The 18,375-nt window shown below is 53.5% G+C and overlaps 1 protein-coding gene across 2 annotated transcripts in view; it reads right to left on the bottom strand.

Annotated features, from left to right (window-relative positions):
* Window positions 1-358: 358 nt before the first annotated feature.
* Window positions 359-18,375, bottom strand: part of LOC308348958 (tyrosine-protein phosphatase non-receptor type substrate 1-like) — a 37,923-nt gene continuing 19,906 nt past the window's right edge. Inside the window, exons 4-9 of one of the 2 annotated variants that reach the window (XM_080813468.1) lie at window positions 16,980-17,300; window positions 16,058-16,396; window positions 14,037-14,144; window positions 11,115-11,139; window positions 4,856-4,895; window positions 359-2,913 (exon numbers count right to left, since the gene is read on the bottom strand). In XM_080813468.1, coding sequence (XP_080669594.1) covers window positions 2,659-2,913; window positions 4,856-4,895; window positions 11,115-11,139; window positions 14,037-14,144; window positions 16,058-16,396; window positions 16,980-17,300 — 1,088 coding nt within the window. In that variant the 3' untranslated portion in view covers window positions 359-2,658. The remainder of the gene's footprint in view (window positions 2,914-4,855; window positions 4,896-11,114; window positions 11,140-14,036; window positions 14,145-16,057; window positions 16,397-16,979; window positions 17,301-18,375) is intronic. The other variant, XM_080813469.1, reaches the window with a different exon arrangement.

Below are 18,375 nucleotides of genomic sequence, written 5' to 3'. Positions count from 1 at the left end.
CCCGGCCCCCTTCGATCTGCACAGGAACCCTGGCTACGGGCATGACTGTCCCCACTGTGTTGACGACACGGTGAGTCTGAGTCTCCGGGAGGAGGCGAGCTGTGTGAACTCTACAGAGTGGCAGAGCTGGGATTCAAACACGGTGCTGTTGGAATTTGGCTTATGCAGGTGTTTGGGGCACAACCTTCTGCCGACTCCTCTGAGCCAGGGGAAACAAAGTCTTTGTGTCTAGAAAACCCAAGAGAGACCCAAACCCTGCGGTCTCCAAGCCCCAGGGCCACACACCAGCCTCTCCCCGGCTCCCGGGGACAGGGGGGCTCACACGCGTCGAGACAAAGCCACTCAACATCCAGAAGAGTCGTTGTTACCCAGAAATCTTTATTACAAAAATATTTTGCAAGCCAAAAAGTTTAAGTTGCAACTATATACAAAATGGGGCCTGTTTCCTTCCTAGCAGTCTTAAAATAAACTCCCGAAACCACGCTCCTTCTGCAGTGTTGTTTCGACCTCTTCCTTTTCCTGGGGTTCAATACACAAGGTACGGGAATCTCCAGGCTGCCAGGCCGGAGCTAAAGCCGCACAACTTTCTTGGCCTCATTCCCTTACTCCCCTTCCAAAATTCAAAATAAAATAAAATGAAAATGGCACCAAGAAAACATTCTCTTAAGATTCTGTGTGCATGTGTGTGTGCGCACACGCACGCACGCTCGACACATGTGTCTTCTCTGGGCAGAAGTGAGGGAGACTAAGGTTTACAAGCCAACCTTTCAGAATTTGGAAGCTGCCCGAGCCAGGTGGCTGGGCCACTGTGCTCCCAGATGCCGCAGAGAAACTTCGGCTCATCGGGCCAAAACTGCCCACGTGGCCTGCTGGCTCAGCCGATTCCTGGACGCCGCCACGTAAAGCGCCAAATCACTGTCCCCAGAGAACTGGGTCCGAGCTGAGCTCCCTGTGTTCCATGTGTGGGACCTGCTGATGGGCAAGGTGCCTCAGCTTCTCGTTCTGATGGCCTGGAACCCCTGGGGCATCGAGTGGCTGGACCCAGGGTTGCAGGAAAGAGGAACCTCTCAGCTCGCAGAGTTGGTCACTTATACGTGAAGACCAAATAAACAGGGCTTGCCACACGTGCTGGCCCTGGGCTTAGCCAGGCCCCCACTCCCCACCGGAAGGGTGGGGGGGGCGGTCAGGGGTAGTAGGTCACAGCATCTGCCCAACCTCCTGGCTGTCTTGGATTTATTCCAGTTTGATCCCGAAAGCGTTTGAAAGCAGAAATAGAAGATTCCGCTAGCAGGGGTCAGCTCGGAGAGCTGGAAAGGGGGCAGTCACTAACGGGTGGGGAAATAGCCAGGCATAGCTTCCCTCCTCTGCATGGCATCCAGTGCCTATGGGATGGCAGGGAGTGAGAGTGGGGTAGGCATATTTCCTCTCTCCCTCTCGCCCTGTGAAGGACGCAGCCTGGAAAAGTACTGGGCAGGTTTGGGCTTAGCACGCTGGGGGCACGGAAGGCAGCAGTACCGGCCACGTGGCTCGGCTGAGAGCACGGCCACTTTCGTCCTGGAGAGAGAAGGCTAAGCATCTCCACGGAGCAGCCACACCGCAACCTTCCTCCCCATCCTCGGGGCCTGGGTCGTGCAGGAACTCCATTTCTGCTGTAAGAGGATCCCTCCAGGACCACCAAGCGGTAAACCTTAGATCACACGAGACCCAACGGGGGACTTCAACACATGACAAAGAGCCAAGATAACGTTGCTGTCGTTTTAAGAAAAAAACAAAACGAAACACCACAGATCAAATTTTCTAACACCTCAGTTTCAAGATTGCACATTTCACATTTCTCAATAATTTACAGGCGTCCACAGCGAGATGTTGCTGAGTTAGTGCTAGCTGGAGGAAGCAAGCTCAGGTCTAGAAAGGAGAGGAGGGGCCACGTGTTGCGTCACGGCTGGGATGATGGGTCCTCAAGGAGTCTCGGAGGGCCGCCAGGAGGAGAAGGGTTTTGTTATGCAGTCCTTGGTGGTGGTGGTGGTGGTGGTGGTAGTGGTTGCATGGGAGTTCCTTGGAGGGTCCTCCCCTCCCCCAGGGCCTCTGCCTCCATCAGTCCAGGGATGGGGAGGCTAGGACGTTGGCAGCAATCTCACCAAGTCTTGGGATGTGGGTCCCAGAGATTTCTCTTTTTTTTTCCCCCCAGCTTCTCCATGGATGGGGCGGACTGATCTAAAGGGAACATTTTCCCCAAGCCCCAGATGGGTGGTGGTGAAAGGAGGTGGGTTTTCTCCTCCTCACCCTGGAAGATCAGGCTGCAGAACATCAAGGGGATTAGTCAGGGTCTCCAAGACCGTGACCAAGACCCACATGTCGTTGGAAATAGGCATGAGGGTTCCTGGATCCCTGGTGGCTCTGGCCAGGTCCCAGATCGGTCCCCCGGCTGGCCCAGCACCATCGGCCTCCATGTGTGGCGATGTTGGGAGGACGGTGGCTGCCCTGGAAATGCTGGAGAGCCAAGTGGGTCGGGGAAACAAGAGCCAGCCTCATCCTGGGGTCCCGGGGCCTGCGCCATCCTGGCCCTCTGGGAACTGGGCTGGCTGTCCCCATCACAGCTGTCCCACATGGGACAGGAAGGCTCGTGAGGACAGACCCTAGAGACGACCACGGTCCCATTCACTTCCTCTGGACCTGGACGCTGGCGTACTCCGAGTAGGACGGCTCGGGCTTGGGGGCTGGCTGCTTGGGGGCCCGGTTGAGGTGGACCATGTCCAGGTCCGCGTAGGTGAGGTTGTCCTCAGGCGCGGGCGGCGGGCCGGTCTGAATGCTGGCATACTCTGTGTGGTTGTTGGGCTCGGCGGCCCGAGGCGCAGGCTTCTTCCCTTTGGGCAGGTTCAAGTCTGCATAGGTGATGTCATTGTTGTCCTGGATCTAAATGTGGTGGAGAGACGTTCATCCTGGGGTTCCTAGCCACTCATCCGCCTGTTGGCACCAAGGCTGGATGCTTCTGTCTCCCCTTGGGCCCCACTGGCTCAGCCCTCGGTCATGCCCCACTCTTCTCTGGCCCAGGTTACCTACCTCCAGCTCTACCCTTCCAAGCCCTGCACAGCCTGAAGGAGCTTCCTGAACTCAGCCAGCTCGGTCACTTCACAGCCCTGCCTCAGTGTCCCTCCTCCCGAACCTCATCCTGCCTTTTCAGTGTTCCTTCCTCTGCCTGGTGTCGACCCCTTTCTCCTCGTCATGAAACCTGATCCACCTCACACATTCCAGCACAAGCAGCGCTTTATCCTAAGACCCTGCCCTCGGCGGGCTCCAGGGCTCCCGCCCTGTGCTTCCTCAACTCATGACGGCACCCATCCCCCACGACAGACTCTGTCTAGGGGTCGGAGTAGAGGCTGACCTGCAGTGGGTGGACACAGTCATTCACTTACTGGTTTCATCAACACATATTACTATAAATTAGAATGCAGGAACCAAGGTTGGCACTGAAGAAGCCCGATCAGTGTTGAAAGGATGGATGGATGGATGGATGGACAGCAATTTCAGCCTCACTCAGGGTGAAGCTGGGATCCGGGAGACAGAGGAGAGCGGCGCATGGGAACGAGCCCCCGGGGAGCAGATGCACTAAGAGGCCTAGGGTTTGAGTCTCACTTGGGCTCTCTCTAGTTGAGGGACTTCATGCAATTCACCTAAACTCTTTGGGGGCCTCGGTTTCCCCATCTGTAGAGCAGGGATATAACCATATTTCCAGGGTCCCTGTGAGGATCACATATGATCCCCCAGGTAAAGCTCTTAGGAGAGAGCCTGGCACGTATCAAGCGACACACGTATGTTCGATAAACGTTAGCCATCATCGGCCACCTAGCCAACCTGAAGGTCTCCCACGTGCTCGTCTTGCCATGCACAACAGCCGCTTTCAAATTTCTCATCAAGCATTATCAGCTCTGCTCCCTCTGCGTCCCTGCCCGACCGTAGAAGCAGAGGGGGCAATGGCAGTCACTGGCTGTCATCGGTGCACAGTGATGACTGCAGAGCTCGGCCTCCGAGGGCTTGGAGGCTCCATGCCATCGCATGGAGCACCTTCTCTAGGCCCCACTCAGCCCATTGTTGAATTACTTACCCCATTTTACAAGTGAAGCAACTGAGACCCAGAGAGGTTAAATACTTGGGTCAAACTCACACGGCTGGAAAGGATCCAAAGTCTCTTGGACTCCAGCTGTGGTCACACCACTCAGCCCTCGGGGCTGACCGGGTCAGGAGAGCAGGCCGCAGTGTTCAGGGCTACAAACGCTGTGCTTTTACCAGCCCTGACTCTCAACCACAGATTGTGTCTGAAGCGATGACAACAGCCAGGGAAATGTCAAGGACAGCTGGTACTCTCTTGCTCTCGGGTTCAGGGCAGGGCCTGTCTCATTTCAAGAGGCAGAGAAGCCCTCTGCCTCCAAGGTCTGACAGCATCAGCCAGCGAGAAGCAGGGCTAGGCTTCTCAGAATCAGGCCAACCATGTTGCCCGTGCCACTGCATCAGCGGTTTTGAGGAGAAAGCGCCAGAAAGGGAGTACGCCCTTGCACGAGGCAATTAGTAAGCAAACTGCGGACAGTGCCCCCTGGAGCTGTACAGTGGGTGTGCTGGGTCAAGGAGACGGTGACTCTCTCCTGGTTGGGGCAGAGGGAGAGTGTGCACAGAGGACGAGGGGGACATTAGGAATGTCAGGCTCCCCGACTCTCCCCACCACCACCACCACCACCACCCCCCCGCCCGCCCCGCTCTGGGGAAGGAGTCTTAATTTAGAACAGGAGCTGCAACTCTGGTTGAGGGGAAGGAAATCACACCATCGAGATTCCCAGGAAGGGCATCTCACCAAGGACTGTACCTGGGTTATTTCTCTGGTGTTCTTCTCAGGCTCATGCAACCTAAAAAGGAAAGAGACGCACAGATAAAAATATCCTCCCTATCTCAAGTGCTCATGCAAATTGGTAAGAATAACATTTTCGTTCCATTTCCCATATGGGTGGAGCAAGTCACAACAGAAACACAGGGTTTATCAAATGTTTGAACCGAAGGGTCAGTCTTACTGAGAAGGAATTTAAAGCAATGCACTTATCTTTTAATTTTTTTTTTCCCCCAACCTACATTTTCCGGCAAGGATTTTAAAAAGTTAAAATACCGGGTGCTGGGGAAGGTATGGTGAAACAGACACATTCATACATTGTTGGCGGGAAGGGCAAACCCATATAAGCCTGCTGGGAGGCAGCTTGGCAAAATCGAGAGCTTGGAAGGTGTCCTCATCTTTTGACTCATAAGTGTGCATTTTGGGGGGGATTCAAAATATAGAAAAAAGCGTTAGGCGCGGAGGCATTTGTCACAGAGCAGGACAGGGAGGAAGGTTTATATGTTACAGCTCTGCCAACTGGGACTGGTTTAGGAAATTAGGATAGGTTCATAGATAAAGATTTAAAAGGCTTATGAGTGTTTTTTTTTTTTTATTACAAATGATTACCTTAAAGTGATAAGTGAAAAGGCAACATTCTCTATGGTTTGATCTCAATTCTAAAAACGTGTGGATAACACGGGAAGGAAACATAGTAAAAATGCTAACAGCAGTGGTCTTTGGGAGGATTTTTTTTTCCTCCCTTTTCGTTCCCATATTTTCTACACGTTCTATATTCTACACATCTAGGTCTTAGCATTAAAAAAAAAAAAGAAAAGAAAAGAGAAGGTACAGTGTCCTGGTTAATCAAAGGAGCTGTTCATGCACTTGATTCTGTAATTGGAGGCCGTGGCTTGGCTCACTGCAGGGTCATGGTCAAGGTGGTGAGCACACCGGAGCCACGGTTTTACGGGAGTTGTGTAAATTCTCAGGCCGGCAACTCTGGGGATGTGAGCCTGGATAATGTCAGAAATGAGCAATGGGGCTTGGCAGCAGGGTTATTAATGGATTTGGCACGAGATCTTGGCTCCGAGAGCAGTTCTGGGACATGACAAGCCCCACGTGGCCACAGAAACAGCCCTCCGGGAGCAGGGACACCGGCTGCTAAGGAAGATCACGAAGCTCTATCCACACCCCTTCCAAGGCTCCCCACAGCCTCTGGTTCAAGTAAAACCCATCACCCACCAACCCATCGTAAACCCCGTGTGCTCTGGCCCCTGTGGACTGCCCCAGGCCCTTTCACTGCCTGACCTTATTTACCCACATATCCACCCACGGAGTATTTCACAATGGCTACTCAATGAGACATACTTTGCGTCAACAACAGCCTGGAAAGCCGCTCTCAATCACTTTTCCCCTTGGTTAACTTTTGTGCTTTCTTTAAGACTTAACTATGGTGTCACTCTCTTGGGAGAGCGTCTCTGACAGCACTGGGCTGGCTGGGCTGCCCCTCCAGGATACCTTCAAGCCTCCTTGATTATTTCCCCGCCTGCCGCCTGCCTGCCATGCTTCGTCAGCACATGGGTAGAGGTGCGTAAAAGTGACTTGGAATGAAGACATTCAGATTGCCCCAGGGCCTTTGCATAGGCAGCCCTCCTTGCATCTTCATTTGCTTCACTGCTTCTCTTTCCTCAGATTCTATTTCAAATAGTCCTTTCTTGGGGAAACCTTCACTGGACTTCAAATTCCATTCTCAGAACACTGGGTTCCTCTCTTTTCAGAGCAATATTGCAGATGAGACGCAATTATCCATTTTGTTGTGTCTGTCTTTTATATCTCTGAGAATGGCACTGCTCTTACCCATCCTTGGGCTCAGGCTAAAGAAATGGAAATCATCCCTGATTCTCTTGTCCTCCTTTACAAACCACATTAGCCCATCACAACGCTTGTGGACTCTGCTTCCAAAATCCTTCTCAAACTCAGCTACTCAAGTCTCCACCACCATCCCAGCTCCCTAGGTTCCTGGAGAGCCTCCTCCCTGGTGTCCCTGCTTCTGTTCCCGCCCCTAGGCATGCCATTCTCCACATGGAAAAGGTGTAGGTGAGGTCATGTCATTTTCTGCTCAAAACCCTTAACCCCTTGTCACCGCACAGTGAAATCCATCTCTGTATCCAGAATAGCACGCCTGTGCAGTTGGTCCCAGCTCAATGCTCTAGTCTCCCATTTCTTCCCCTCGCCCGCTCCAGCCCAGCTGCCCTGGCTTCCTCTGTGTTCCGTGAACTAGTCCAACTGCTCCTGCCTTGGGGTCTTGGCACTGGCTGTCCCCTCTGCCTGGCCCACTCTTGCCCCAGATATTTCTGTGGCGGGAGCCTTCCTGTCCTTCAGCTACCTTCTGAATGTCACCTCCGGACACCAGCTTTCCCTGACCGCCCGCTGCAGCCCACACCCTGCTCTGCTCCCTGCCTAGCTCTGTTTTATCCAGCCAGCACCTGTATGACATCGTGTATTAACCACCCACCCAGCTTGTTTGGTGACCTCCCTCCTGATGGATCGTGGGCTCCACACTAGAGCCCTGACACCAGGTAACCCTAAGTATTTGTTAAACAAAGGAATGAATGAATGAATGAACATCGAATCAAAAAGGCCACGAGACTAGGGTGAGTGTCTTTTTTTTGCTCTCCTTCGAAACCCCCCCAGCTTAAGACCAGGCACTGAGCTGGGCTCAATTCACATGAATAAATGAAAGAATCAGAGAAGCCCTAAGTATTCCAAGAATAAACGCAGTGAATGTCTGACAAGTGAACAAACGGCCGACCGAATGAACCCCAGTGCCCAATTAAGGGAGCAGAGACCTATTTTTCTCCCATCTGAGCCGGGGAAGGTTACAGACAATGTTCTACCAGTACGTCCCTAACCCAGGGAGTTAGAGACACCCAGTCCTCCACCAGCCCTGAGACCTGAAGGGCCCCCTGACCTCAAAGCAGCGGCACCACCCTCAGCACCCTCCCAAAGGTGCTCTGTTGTTATCCACACCCGCCTTTCCTGGAAAGCGCCTGATCGCAGCCGGCTGCCTGAAGCTGGCCGCTGCATGGGAACCACCATCCCCGCTCCCCAGCTAGTGCCTCGGTTTAGGGAGATGAAAGGGAGCAAGCAATCTCACGGCTCCTTTGGTAGGTTCACACTGGAAAAATAAAACATAGGCGGAAAGTGGTTGGCTTCTCTGGGGAAGAAAAAGTAGGCAGTGGGAGGCATGAGAGCAGTGAGGAGCAGCAACGGGCTCCCGAGTCAGGGAAATCTGGGCTGGAGCCCGAGTTCTGGCACTTGCCGGTTGTGGGGCCTTGGGAACGTCACACGACTTCTCTGAGCCTCAGTTTCCTCCGCATACACTGTGACAAGAATAACCTTCCAGAACAGGGGTTCTCAAAGTCTGGGTTGGAAGCGGCAGCATCAGCACCACCTGGGAACTTGTTAGAAACGCAAACCCTGCATCAGAAACCCTGGTGGGGAGGGGGGGAGGCCTCCAGTAATCTGTGTTTTAACAAGCCATCCAGGAGATTCTGCTGCACGCTCTGAGTTTGAGAAGCTCTGTTCAATGAACATGGGGCGAGAGTAAATCAGAGGGTTTATGCTATAATTAAAATTACTGTTGGGCCACTAGAGGAAAAGACAGAGATCGGTTCCCAGGACGCAGGAAGTGCTTGATGGATGGATGTTAGCTGCTGATGCCGTCGTCGTTACTATTACGGACACTGTCCCTTCCTTTCGGGAACTTATGGTCTAATTGGGAAGTTAAGACAAGCAAACAACAATGACAACGATAAAAACAAAATAAAAAAGAACGATCCTCCTGTATCTGCGGCCGGGAAGGCACTGAGAAGGAGAGTTTTAGGGATTCAGAAGGGGAAGAGATTGGGGATTGGGGCCATGGTTTGGGATGGTTTTCTTTCATTCCTCGTGCATTTGGTTCATTCCACAAACCTTAACCGAGCACCTGTTCCGTTCCAGGCACAGTGCCAGGTTCAGCAGAACCTGAGGGAAAGGCTCCCTGCCCTTAACAGGGGTGGCGGTGGGTGTGGGAGGGTTGGGGGGTGGGTTCCAGCCTAGCGCTGGTCCAGGGGCAGCTGGGATACACTGTGGTTGTCAATGCAGAGGCACCAGGAGAACTGCCAGGACGGGACCCTGTCCCTGGGGGGGGTGTGTGTGTGGGTAATGTCTTCGCTGAGCCCAGGGGAAGGGCGGGAGATAAGCAGGTGAAAGGAGGGGTGCCCATTTGAGCTCCCGTGTCGCACAACTCCGAGGGGCACTGTTGGCAGAGCCCATGGTGACTGCTGCCCCCTGGCAGGGGGGAAACCCTGAGTGGTGCAGGAGCACATCTCAGGGAGAGAGGCCGGCACGTGAGGGCTGGGAGAAGAGCGAGGACACAGCGTGTGGGAGGCTGTGAAGGGCGTGCAGCGTGGCTGAGTCACGCAGTGTGAAGGCTGGGGGGTAGCTGGAAGGGAAACTGTCCAAGTCAGTGGGGACCAGACAGAGAGGGGCCTGAGGGGCCTCAGGGGCGCGGCTGGACGCTGTCGAGGGCCGTGGGAGCCACCGAAGGTTTCCAGGCAAAGGACAGAAGTCAAGTTTTGGAGTGTCTGGGTGGCTCTCTCGGTTAAACGTCCGCCTTTGGCTCAGGTCATGATCTCAGGGTCGTGGGATCAAGCCCCGCACCACGAGGCTCCCTGCTCAGTGGGGAGCCTGCTTCTCCCTCTCTCTGCCTCTCCCCCCACCCCCACAATTCATGCTCTCTCTCTCTCGAATAAATAAATAAAATCTTCAAAAACAACAACAAAAAGTGAAGTCTTGCCCTTGGAAAAGAGTGTACTTGGCGTACACACACACACACACACACACACACACACACACGGCACCCACTGCCTCCAACCTGGGGACTGTCCTTGAGTCTGTAATCCATCGGCAAGTCCTCTTGACTTTACATGCAGCATCTGCTCCTTCCTCCGCCATCTCATCCCCATGGTCCAGGCCACCAACACAGGCTTGGACCCCTGTGGCGGCCTCCTCTGGGCCTCCCTGTCCCCTCCCTCACCTCCCACAGCTTGCTCCCCACACGCCGCTCACGGTAGTCCTTTTAAAACACAAGTCAGAATGTCTCCCTCCTATGGCTCCTCATCCCACTGGGAGTCAAAGCCTGGACCACTGGCCTCCACTCCAGAACCTTAGTTCCTACTCTGCAGTTCTGAAATCCACAAAGCTCTTAAAAAAAAAAAAAAAAAAAAAAAAAAAAAAAAAAAAAAAAAGAAAAGAAAAGAAAAGAAAAAGAAAAAGAAAAAAGAAAAAAAAGGGAAAGATCTGCACAACCCATTTGTTAGCAAAACCTGACCTGAACCAACATGAAGCTATTTATGGCTTTTATTTATGGCCCATGCGGGGCGTGTCTGTGCAATTTATCTGTTGTTTCCAGGCAGGTCCATTCAAGTGGTAGATTATGGGGTTCTGGATCTCTCCGCTGGGGGCAAATATTGGGGGCTTTCCTTTAAAAGCTGGGAAGTCTGAATTAGTCACAAGCTCGCTGCACGGCCTTGGGCTGAGACCGTGGACCTGCACCTCCCTGGCCTCATCTCCTGCCCTTCCCGTTCCTTCTGCCCCAGCACGCAGGCCTCCCGCCTTGGCCATGCTCGCTCTCTTGCTCAGCAGACACATCCCCCTTCACAGCTCCTTGGCTCAGTCCCTGTTCACGTCCTCTCTTCAGCAGAGGCCCCGTCCCCTGCCTAAGCTAGTCAGTCTCCGTCCCCCCGCTTTTTAGCAGGCCCTCGGCTGCTGGGTCGGGGGTGTGTGTGGGGGGGGCAGACCGGTTTCTACCCTACCTGTCCTGGCATTCCCAGGGCCACCTGCACCCAGGCCCGCAAAACACACACGGAATGACAGAAGCGAAGAGCAAAGTTCGCAGCTTGGATCTGGGGGCTGCGTGTGGGGACGGCAGCTTTCCGCCACCCTCCGAACGGGACTGGCTGAGGGTCTCACTGTCTGCGGACGGCAGACAGGACATCAGAGCCTCCGCGTGCCGGAGAAATCCCTTCAAATCCCCTCACTCGAGACAATTATTAAACGTGGGCCCGGCAGAGCCGCTTACACAGAAGAGAAATGGCAGGGCTGCCCCACACGGGAATGGGGGTCAGTGGGCGTGGATGGTGCTTCACAGTTTGGGGGAGCTGTCAACTGACCACCCACCCAATACAGAGCCCTCCTCGCCCAGCAGCGCACTTACCTCGTAGAAGAAGTGGAGCCCTTGGCTGAAAGAGAAAAGAAACCCAAACCAGTTATTTAACCTAGAAACACACAGTTTTTATGTAACTTTTCGTGGGGGGGGGGGGAGGCGGGGAGGGGGGAGTGCAAAGGTTTGCCTCCAGGGAGGTTATGAGGAATTGTTGAAATCACCTCTTCTGAACCACAGGAATCCCCCACGGCCACTCCAATGGGATGGTCCAGTATCTTCCATCAGGGGGACCAGTGGTCTGCGCCTTCCCACTTTCCCACCTCTGGGGGTTGCCAAGGTCCGATCCCCAAGCAGCCTTTAGTCCAGGAGGGGCCGACTGCCCTGCGTCTGTCTGGCCTCACTTCTATTCGCCAGATGCCTTACCTGAGACCCTGTAGGAGCCTGGGTCCCCGTCAGGACCCTTCACTGCTGAGGAACAGACTTTAGCAGAGTGAGAGTTGGGGGAGCGGGTGCAAATCCCACGTCTGCCCCCAACTGACTCGCTGTGTGACCTTGGCTGGGTCACGTCCCCTCTCTGAGCTTGGATTTCAGCTCTCCAGCTCACAGGGCTGGGCTGGACATCCATTTATTTTCATGTCACCACGTCCAAAAAAGGATCTTAGGCGGGAAGAAAGGATCCATCTGGTTCAGAGAATTTAAACCTATGATAAGGGGCATCCCACAGAGAAGCTGCTGTGATTTGACCACTAACTGACCCCCCATCCCACTGTAAAACTGTAATTAAGAAGCAACCTGTACACCTTTGCAGAAGTCACACTTGGCCAGGCTAGAGCCTTCCACAGCACAAAAACTCTCCCTGCCAGGTGAGCGCCTGGTGCCTGGGCAGGTAGTGGATTTTTAGGTGAGTGGGTAGCCTTTGGGAAGGCTGCATCTCAGCATCCACTGTCTGAATGGAAGCTGATGGGCTGCAGAGTGCTGGGACACCAATCATCAACCAGTTTAGACCAGAGACACTGGGTGGTTCCCTAGGGTCACACAGCTGGTAAGCAGTAGAGCTGAAATCAGGACATTTCATTGCCGGTATTGAGGGAGAGGATGGGCAGACCCCTCCAGGGACCAATGAGGAGTGAAGGGTCATCTCATTAAGGCAGAGATGATGTGCAGAGTGGTTCTCAGACGTGGTCCCTAGAGACGGACCACGTTTGAATCTTGGCCCCACCTCTTAGCAGCTTGGCCCCACCTCTTAGCAGCAGGCTCTTAGCATGCCTCAGTCTGTGCCTCTGTAAAAGCGGGTTAATAAAACCATGGCAGAGGCCTGTGGTGAGGACAGTGCGTGGCACGTCAGAGCGCTAGTTGTCACTGTCACCAGGGCCTGCGTGTGAGAGTTGGGCTCTGAGCACAACTAGACCCATTCCTTGGGGGCTGGGCGGCCTTCCGCAGTGTCTGCAGCTCTCCAAGTCCCATCCCTCTTCCGGAGGGAACACCCGGTTCCTGAGGCCCAAGCCCACAGTAACGAGGGTGTATATGCCTGACATGGTGGCCAGGCCTATCACCCTCAGCGGGCGGGGGAGCCTGCTTCTCTGCCCTTCCTGTGTGATGTGAAGGCTTGGACTTTAGGGGAAAACCACCGGGTAGATTACCTAACAGAAACCTCTTCCAGAATCCAAAAGGTGGGGCCAGACTCCAGCCCTCCTGGATGGGGGTGGCTAAGGCTCAGCCAGTACTCACAGCCGAGTTCTGCCAGCCAGTCCAGGAGGGAGGGAAGCTTGGGGAGCAGAGGGGAGAGGGGTGCAGAGACGTGTGACTGATGAACACCACGCCCATCGGAGCCCAGCCCCAGGGTCCAGCTGCAGAAAGGCAGCTCAGGACAGCACTTTGCGATCTATGGCATATGGTGGGTCACAAACAGCATTTTAAAGGGAATTTAGTATAGAATCTGACAGAAAAGAAAATACCAGAGTTCCAATTTTATCTACAGGAGTGTGGTACGCATCGAGAGGAGACATGAAATGTGTTTCTGTAACTCGTAGTCAAATAAGTTTCAGAAGCACTGGCTTAAAATCATCTCCTCCAAGAGTGGCAAAGAGAGCATATATTTTCTGAGGTCTGAGAATGTTATTTTACGTGAGCTCATCAGTGTTTCGTAACTCTCCTCCGAGGGAGGCACTGCTATACCCATTTTACAGATGCAGAAACTGAGGCTCACAGAGGCCAACGCAATTGTTTAGAACCTAGAACAAGGCTGTGAAACCCTGGTTTGCCTGATTCTGAAGTCAGAGGCCTTGCCACAGCACCTCCACACACAAATGAGGGTATGACGTCCCAGACTTGCCCTTCGACCCTCCTGCTGCAGATTCAAAGGCTGTGTGCCTTGCCGCTGTGACAACAGTTTTCCAGGAAGGCGGCTCCTGTTTCTGGGCTCACATACAATACTGACAACAGGAGCTAATGTTTACTGAGCACCTACTGTGTTCCAGGCACTCCCTGAACGTTTTACATGACATGGCCCACTTAATCTTTCTCAACAGTCTTGGAGGAGGCGTTGGTATGATCCCCACCTCCTCTAGCCTCCCGCCTAGAGGCTGGGCATGTACCTGGATGGGTAAGAGGAAAGAAGACGTTGCTGGGGTTCCTAGCAAATAATGTTTCCTTCGTGAGACCCCCTTCGCGTCCTGGCATCTCCCTGCTTCCCAATTTGGTAGTGGTCCTGGGAGGATGGGAGGCCTGGAGCAGTGACAGCTATCTTGCAATCACAAGGTGAGACGGAGGGAGGGACCCACAGGGCGGTAGGGCGGGGTGGGAGGAGGAGGTGCTGGGCCAGCCTTGACACTGTTATCGCTGGGCTTCTTGTGGAAGCAACTGGACTCCCTCACGGCTCAAGCTACATTAGCCCAGAGCACCTTCATGGCCTCTCCCTCTGGGAAGGACAGCCCAGGGGCCAGCTCTTGGGGAGGAAGAGGAGAATGCACGCACCTTTCTTCTGTCGGATCCGGAGGAGGTAGAGGGCTGCGATCAGCAGAGCCACCAGCAAGGCACAAACCACGCCCACCACAATGAAGATGCTCCGGCTGTCATTATTGTCTAGGGACCACACGGAACACAGGCTTCACGTATGCAAATTAAAAACAGTGAAACTTAATACCCACCACCCCTTTTCACCACTAGGTAGGCAGCATTAACAGAGAACATCTGGCCATACGTGTTTGGAGCCACAAGGGCATGTTCATGGGTAGGCACACACTTCCCCACGTGGGTCCCCTGTGTGGTCCCCATGCAAAAACCGTGCCGAGGTGGCCAGGAGGGAAAGCATTCCTGGCTGACGGTGATGGAGGAACCCTAGCCTCAGGATGTGGGCAGAAATCTCACTCCCAAGGCACAGAAACAGGTTCCTTCTCATCTGGAATGAACCAGAGTGGCCACCGCAGCGGCCCAGGTCCATCTGGAATTCCGAGTCGTAACTGGCTGTCACACATAGACTGGGGGCGGGTTGTCGAGGGATGGTGACCAATGGCAGACATGTGCAGCTGGTTACTGGACTCTACAAAGCTCTCATGAGCTGTCCACTCCTCTGTGCCTGGGACCGGGGCAGAGGAGGTGGGACCCCAGGTCACATGCAATAGAGACCGCGTGGGTAGGGCTGGTGCTAGGGCACAGGTCGAAGGGATCCTGCCCTAGAGCACTGTGGGTAGTCAGGAGCAGAGCTCTGAGCTGCAGAGACGTGGGTTCAAATCAGTGCACCTGGTTGTGTGACCTTGAGCCAGGCATTTAAACCTCCCTGAACATACTAACCTCCTCTTGTATGACTGAGGCTAATAATAATCTTTACCTTGTTGGATAGCTCTGAGGATTAACCTACTAACTAAACAATCAACCAACTCACTTGCTCACTCACTCATTCTTTTTAAAAGCATTTCCTGATTGTCTACTAGGTGCCAGGTCCTGAAGCTACAATGCTGAACAAGACAGCCATGATCCCTGGCAGCTCCGTCTCAGAGCTGGAGGTCAAGGGCATCTTCTTCAACACTGCCATGAGCAAGCCAAGAGGCCCAGAGAGAGGCACTGACTTGTCCAAGGTCACCCAGCATGTCTGTGACAGAGCCAGGGTCGAAATTCGTAGGTCCTGTCTGCTAGTATAGTGCTCATCCTATGAAGACCAGGCATCAGTGACATCAAAGGGACACCTTGCCACAGCCCCTAGGCTCCTAGAGCTCCCGTTCAGTCACAAGTTGCATCAAGGAAAGATATGGTCTCTATTGTGATCCATTCAAAAGGTCGGCCAGGTGCAAGGCAGAGCTCTGCTAATGACAAGGGGTGGAACATTCCATAGTGGCACCAAAATGTCAACGAGGTGCTGCTATTTTGAAGAAAGAAGAGAGAGATGTCAACAACAGGTTGGGAGGGCTGAGAAAATCACACTGACACCTCTCACTGGAACAGGGGAACGGCAAGGCTGTCACCATCTTCATCGGGTATGCACTTTGGCCTAGAAACGCTCTTTGGGAAATCGTCCCCCAGAAACAGCTGCACGTGTATCAGAGTCTGCGCAAGGTCATTCACCACTGCCATGATTCTACTAGAGATAAGCTGTAAAGGTTCTGGGGTTCCCATCCCATTCCGGAGGTGCAGGCTTGCAAAGGCAGCTAGAGAGACAAAGCCCAGGCAAGAAAGAACAGCAGGAGGGACAGCCAGCCTGGCCTGGGGACAGTCTCTGTCAGGTGCAGGAGCAGGAGGCAGGAAGCTAGGAGCAGGCCAGTGTCCCTCCCCCTGGTCTCTCTCGAATGCACACTTCTGTCAAAAGAGCTACAAAGGTGGGTACCAAACCCTTACCAGCGGTCACTGCTGAGCTGTGGGCTTTGGGGGAGGGGCACTTATTGTAAGATTTGACTTCGTATCTAGAGACATCTAGATTATTCCATAATAAATGTGAATTACTACTTTTAATGTTAAGAAACATAAAATGTAAAGTGCCAGGACAGTCGGCATTGAGGCCTCACCCTGGGTTTTATGGGTTTCCTGGTCCTTCTGGTGGGCTGAAGCCACAAGGGTATGATTTCTGGTGACCGCGGGCTGCCCGTCGTGCTGCACCAGGCAGGTAAACACCACGTCTTCCCTGTGGGCGGATGAGTTCACCAGGAGCCAGCTTGTCCAGTTAAAGGTCCCATCCTTGTTCTCTACGAGGTTCGAGGCCCTTGAGGCCGTTTCTGTTCGGGACATGTTGCCGTTCTCCAGCCAGGTCAGCTGGAGGCGCTGCGGGTAGAACTTCTTCACTTGGCAAGTGACCTTCACCTGGTCCCCTGACACGGGCTGCTGGGAAACCTCCAAGATGGGCGGAACTGAAACAGCACAGGGCAGAAGCTCTCACCTCATGGAACAGACAGACCACGGGGGAGGGGCTCGAGAACTTAGCTCCCCCACACAGCAAGGGAGTCACCCAGAACAGAGCTAGGCATACAGCTGGTGCTCAAACACTGAGTCTTTGCATATGAATGAAATCCCTAAGCACAATACCCAGCACACAGTAGGTGCTCAAGGATTGATGGCTCCTGATAAGCTAAGAATGAGTGAAATCAAGATTCTCAGCCCTACACATACAGTTGGAATAGAATAACTATAGCAAAACAAATGACCCCACCAAGCACATGGTGGCATGCAGTACAGCAGGTGCTCAATAATTGGAATTGCTATGGTAGAGTAAAGAAAACTACTGAGCGCAGTGCTTGGCACGTGGTAGGTGTTCACCCCACGGCGGCCATGGAAACAATAGTAGGTGACGGCACATCTAGGTGCAGGTGATCTGGGGGGTCTGCCAGGGGTCAGACTCCAGGGAACGGAGGGCTTGGGGCAGGGAGTTGGGAGGGGCAGGCTCAGAGACTTGGGAGCCAGACCTGGGCTGGGGCTGGGGGGAGGGGCATCTACCTCGGAGGACCTCAGACAGGTTGGCAGTCCCACGAAGAGGAGGGCCCCCCTGCAGGGTCACATGGGTCACCTCGCAGATGACCTGGGAGCGAACATCCCCCGGGGCCAGCACCAGCCTGGTTGTGCTGGAGATGCTGTAGGACGTTCTGTTTCCCTCTGGGTCCACGCTGGTCTGGGAGGCTGCCAGCTCATTCCCGTTTCTGAACCATCTCAGGGTGATGTTTCTGGGGGAGAAGCCGTGGGACTTGCAGGTGAAGTTCACTGTCTGCTCCGGCGAGGCTCTGGCCGTGGGGCCCGACACCACGGGGGGAGAGGGTTTGGCTACAAGAGGAGCATTTGTGAACAGTGAGCATGACTGTGGTCATCAGCTCTCAGGATACGTGTGAGGGGCTGTGGAGTACCCGCCACCCTTCTGAGTGTGTGCAGAGGGTGGTGTCCTCTCCTCCTCCCACAGAGGAAGCCCTGAGGTTCCAGAGCAGGGGCAGGGCCCAGGTGCAGTTCCAGGCCCCTTTTTCTTTCATGCCAGGTGACTTCTCACCAATCTGGGCACAGGAAGGATGTTTATGATGGGTCTGACTGTTGGCATCAACCGTTCCTAGCTGCCTCCCTGCAAACCTGAGGTTTGCAACATGTTCAACAGTCCATGTAGGGGAGAGGGGAACCAGGCTGGCCTGCTGACCACAGGTGTGGCCGTGGCACAGCGTGGCTCTCTCTCTGTGACATGGGACAGGAGGCATTTCTCCTTCCCGGGGTTGCAGGGAGGGGTAGGTAAGGGAATGCAAGCAGTTTCACTTTGAATAAAACACTGAAAATGCATCTCAGAACCAAACAAACACAGATCGATATTTATCCCAAACCTGATCTACACTCAGAGCTCTCTGTTGAGGTATTTACGGATTTACTCTAGTTTCCAATCTTTCCACAAATATTCCATGGGGTCTCATCTGTGCCATCCCTGAATCCAAGAGGGAGAGAATGAAGGGATGTTTTTCTGAAACTGTGTTCTTTTTGTGGGTCTGTTTTGGGTTGAAAACCAAGATCGCTGAGTGCTGGGAAAGCCCAAGTTGGTTAATTTCTTAATCATGAGTTAATTTCAAGGGCAGAGACATGGGACTACAAGCAGGGAGAAGCCGTCCAGTGTCCTGAAAGCACACACATCATTGAATCAAGGTGGGGGGGGGGCATTTCACCCATAGAAGGTCCTATAGAGTATCTCCAAATTGTTAATTATTACCAACACCTTCTACAACAAACATAGAAAATATTACAAATATTTACATTTGTAAATATTTAACTTGTTTCCTAAAATACATGGAATATGTTGAGGTCAGGTGAATAAGTAAAGTCATGAAATCAGCAGCGGCCCAGATGCCCTTGGAGGGACAAGGGGCTGTGC

This window comes from Martes martes, assembly GCF_963455335.1.
Source record: "Martes martes genome assembly, chromosome: 9".
NCBI lineage: Eukaryota > Metazoa > Chordata > Mammalia > Carnivora > Mustelidae > Martes > Martes martes.
Note: the sequence above shows the minus strand (reverse complement) of the source record. Positions and strands in the feature narration are given on the sequence as shown.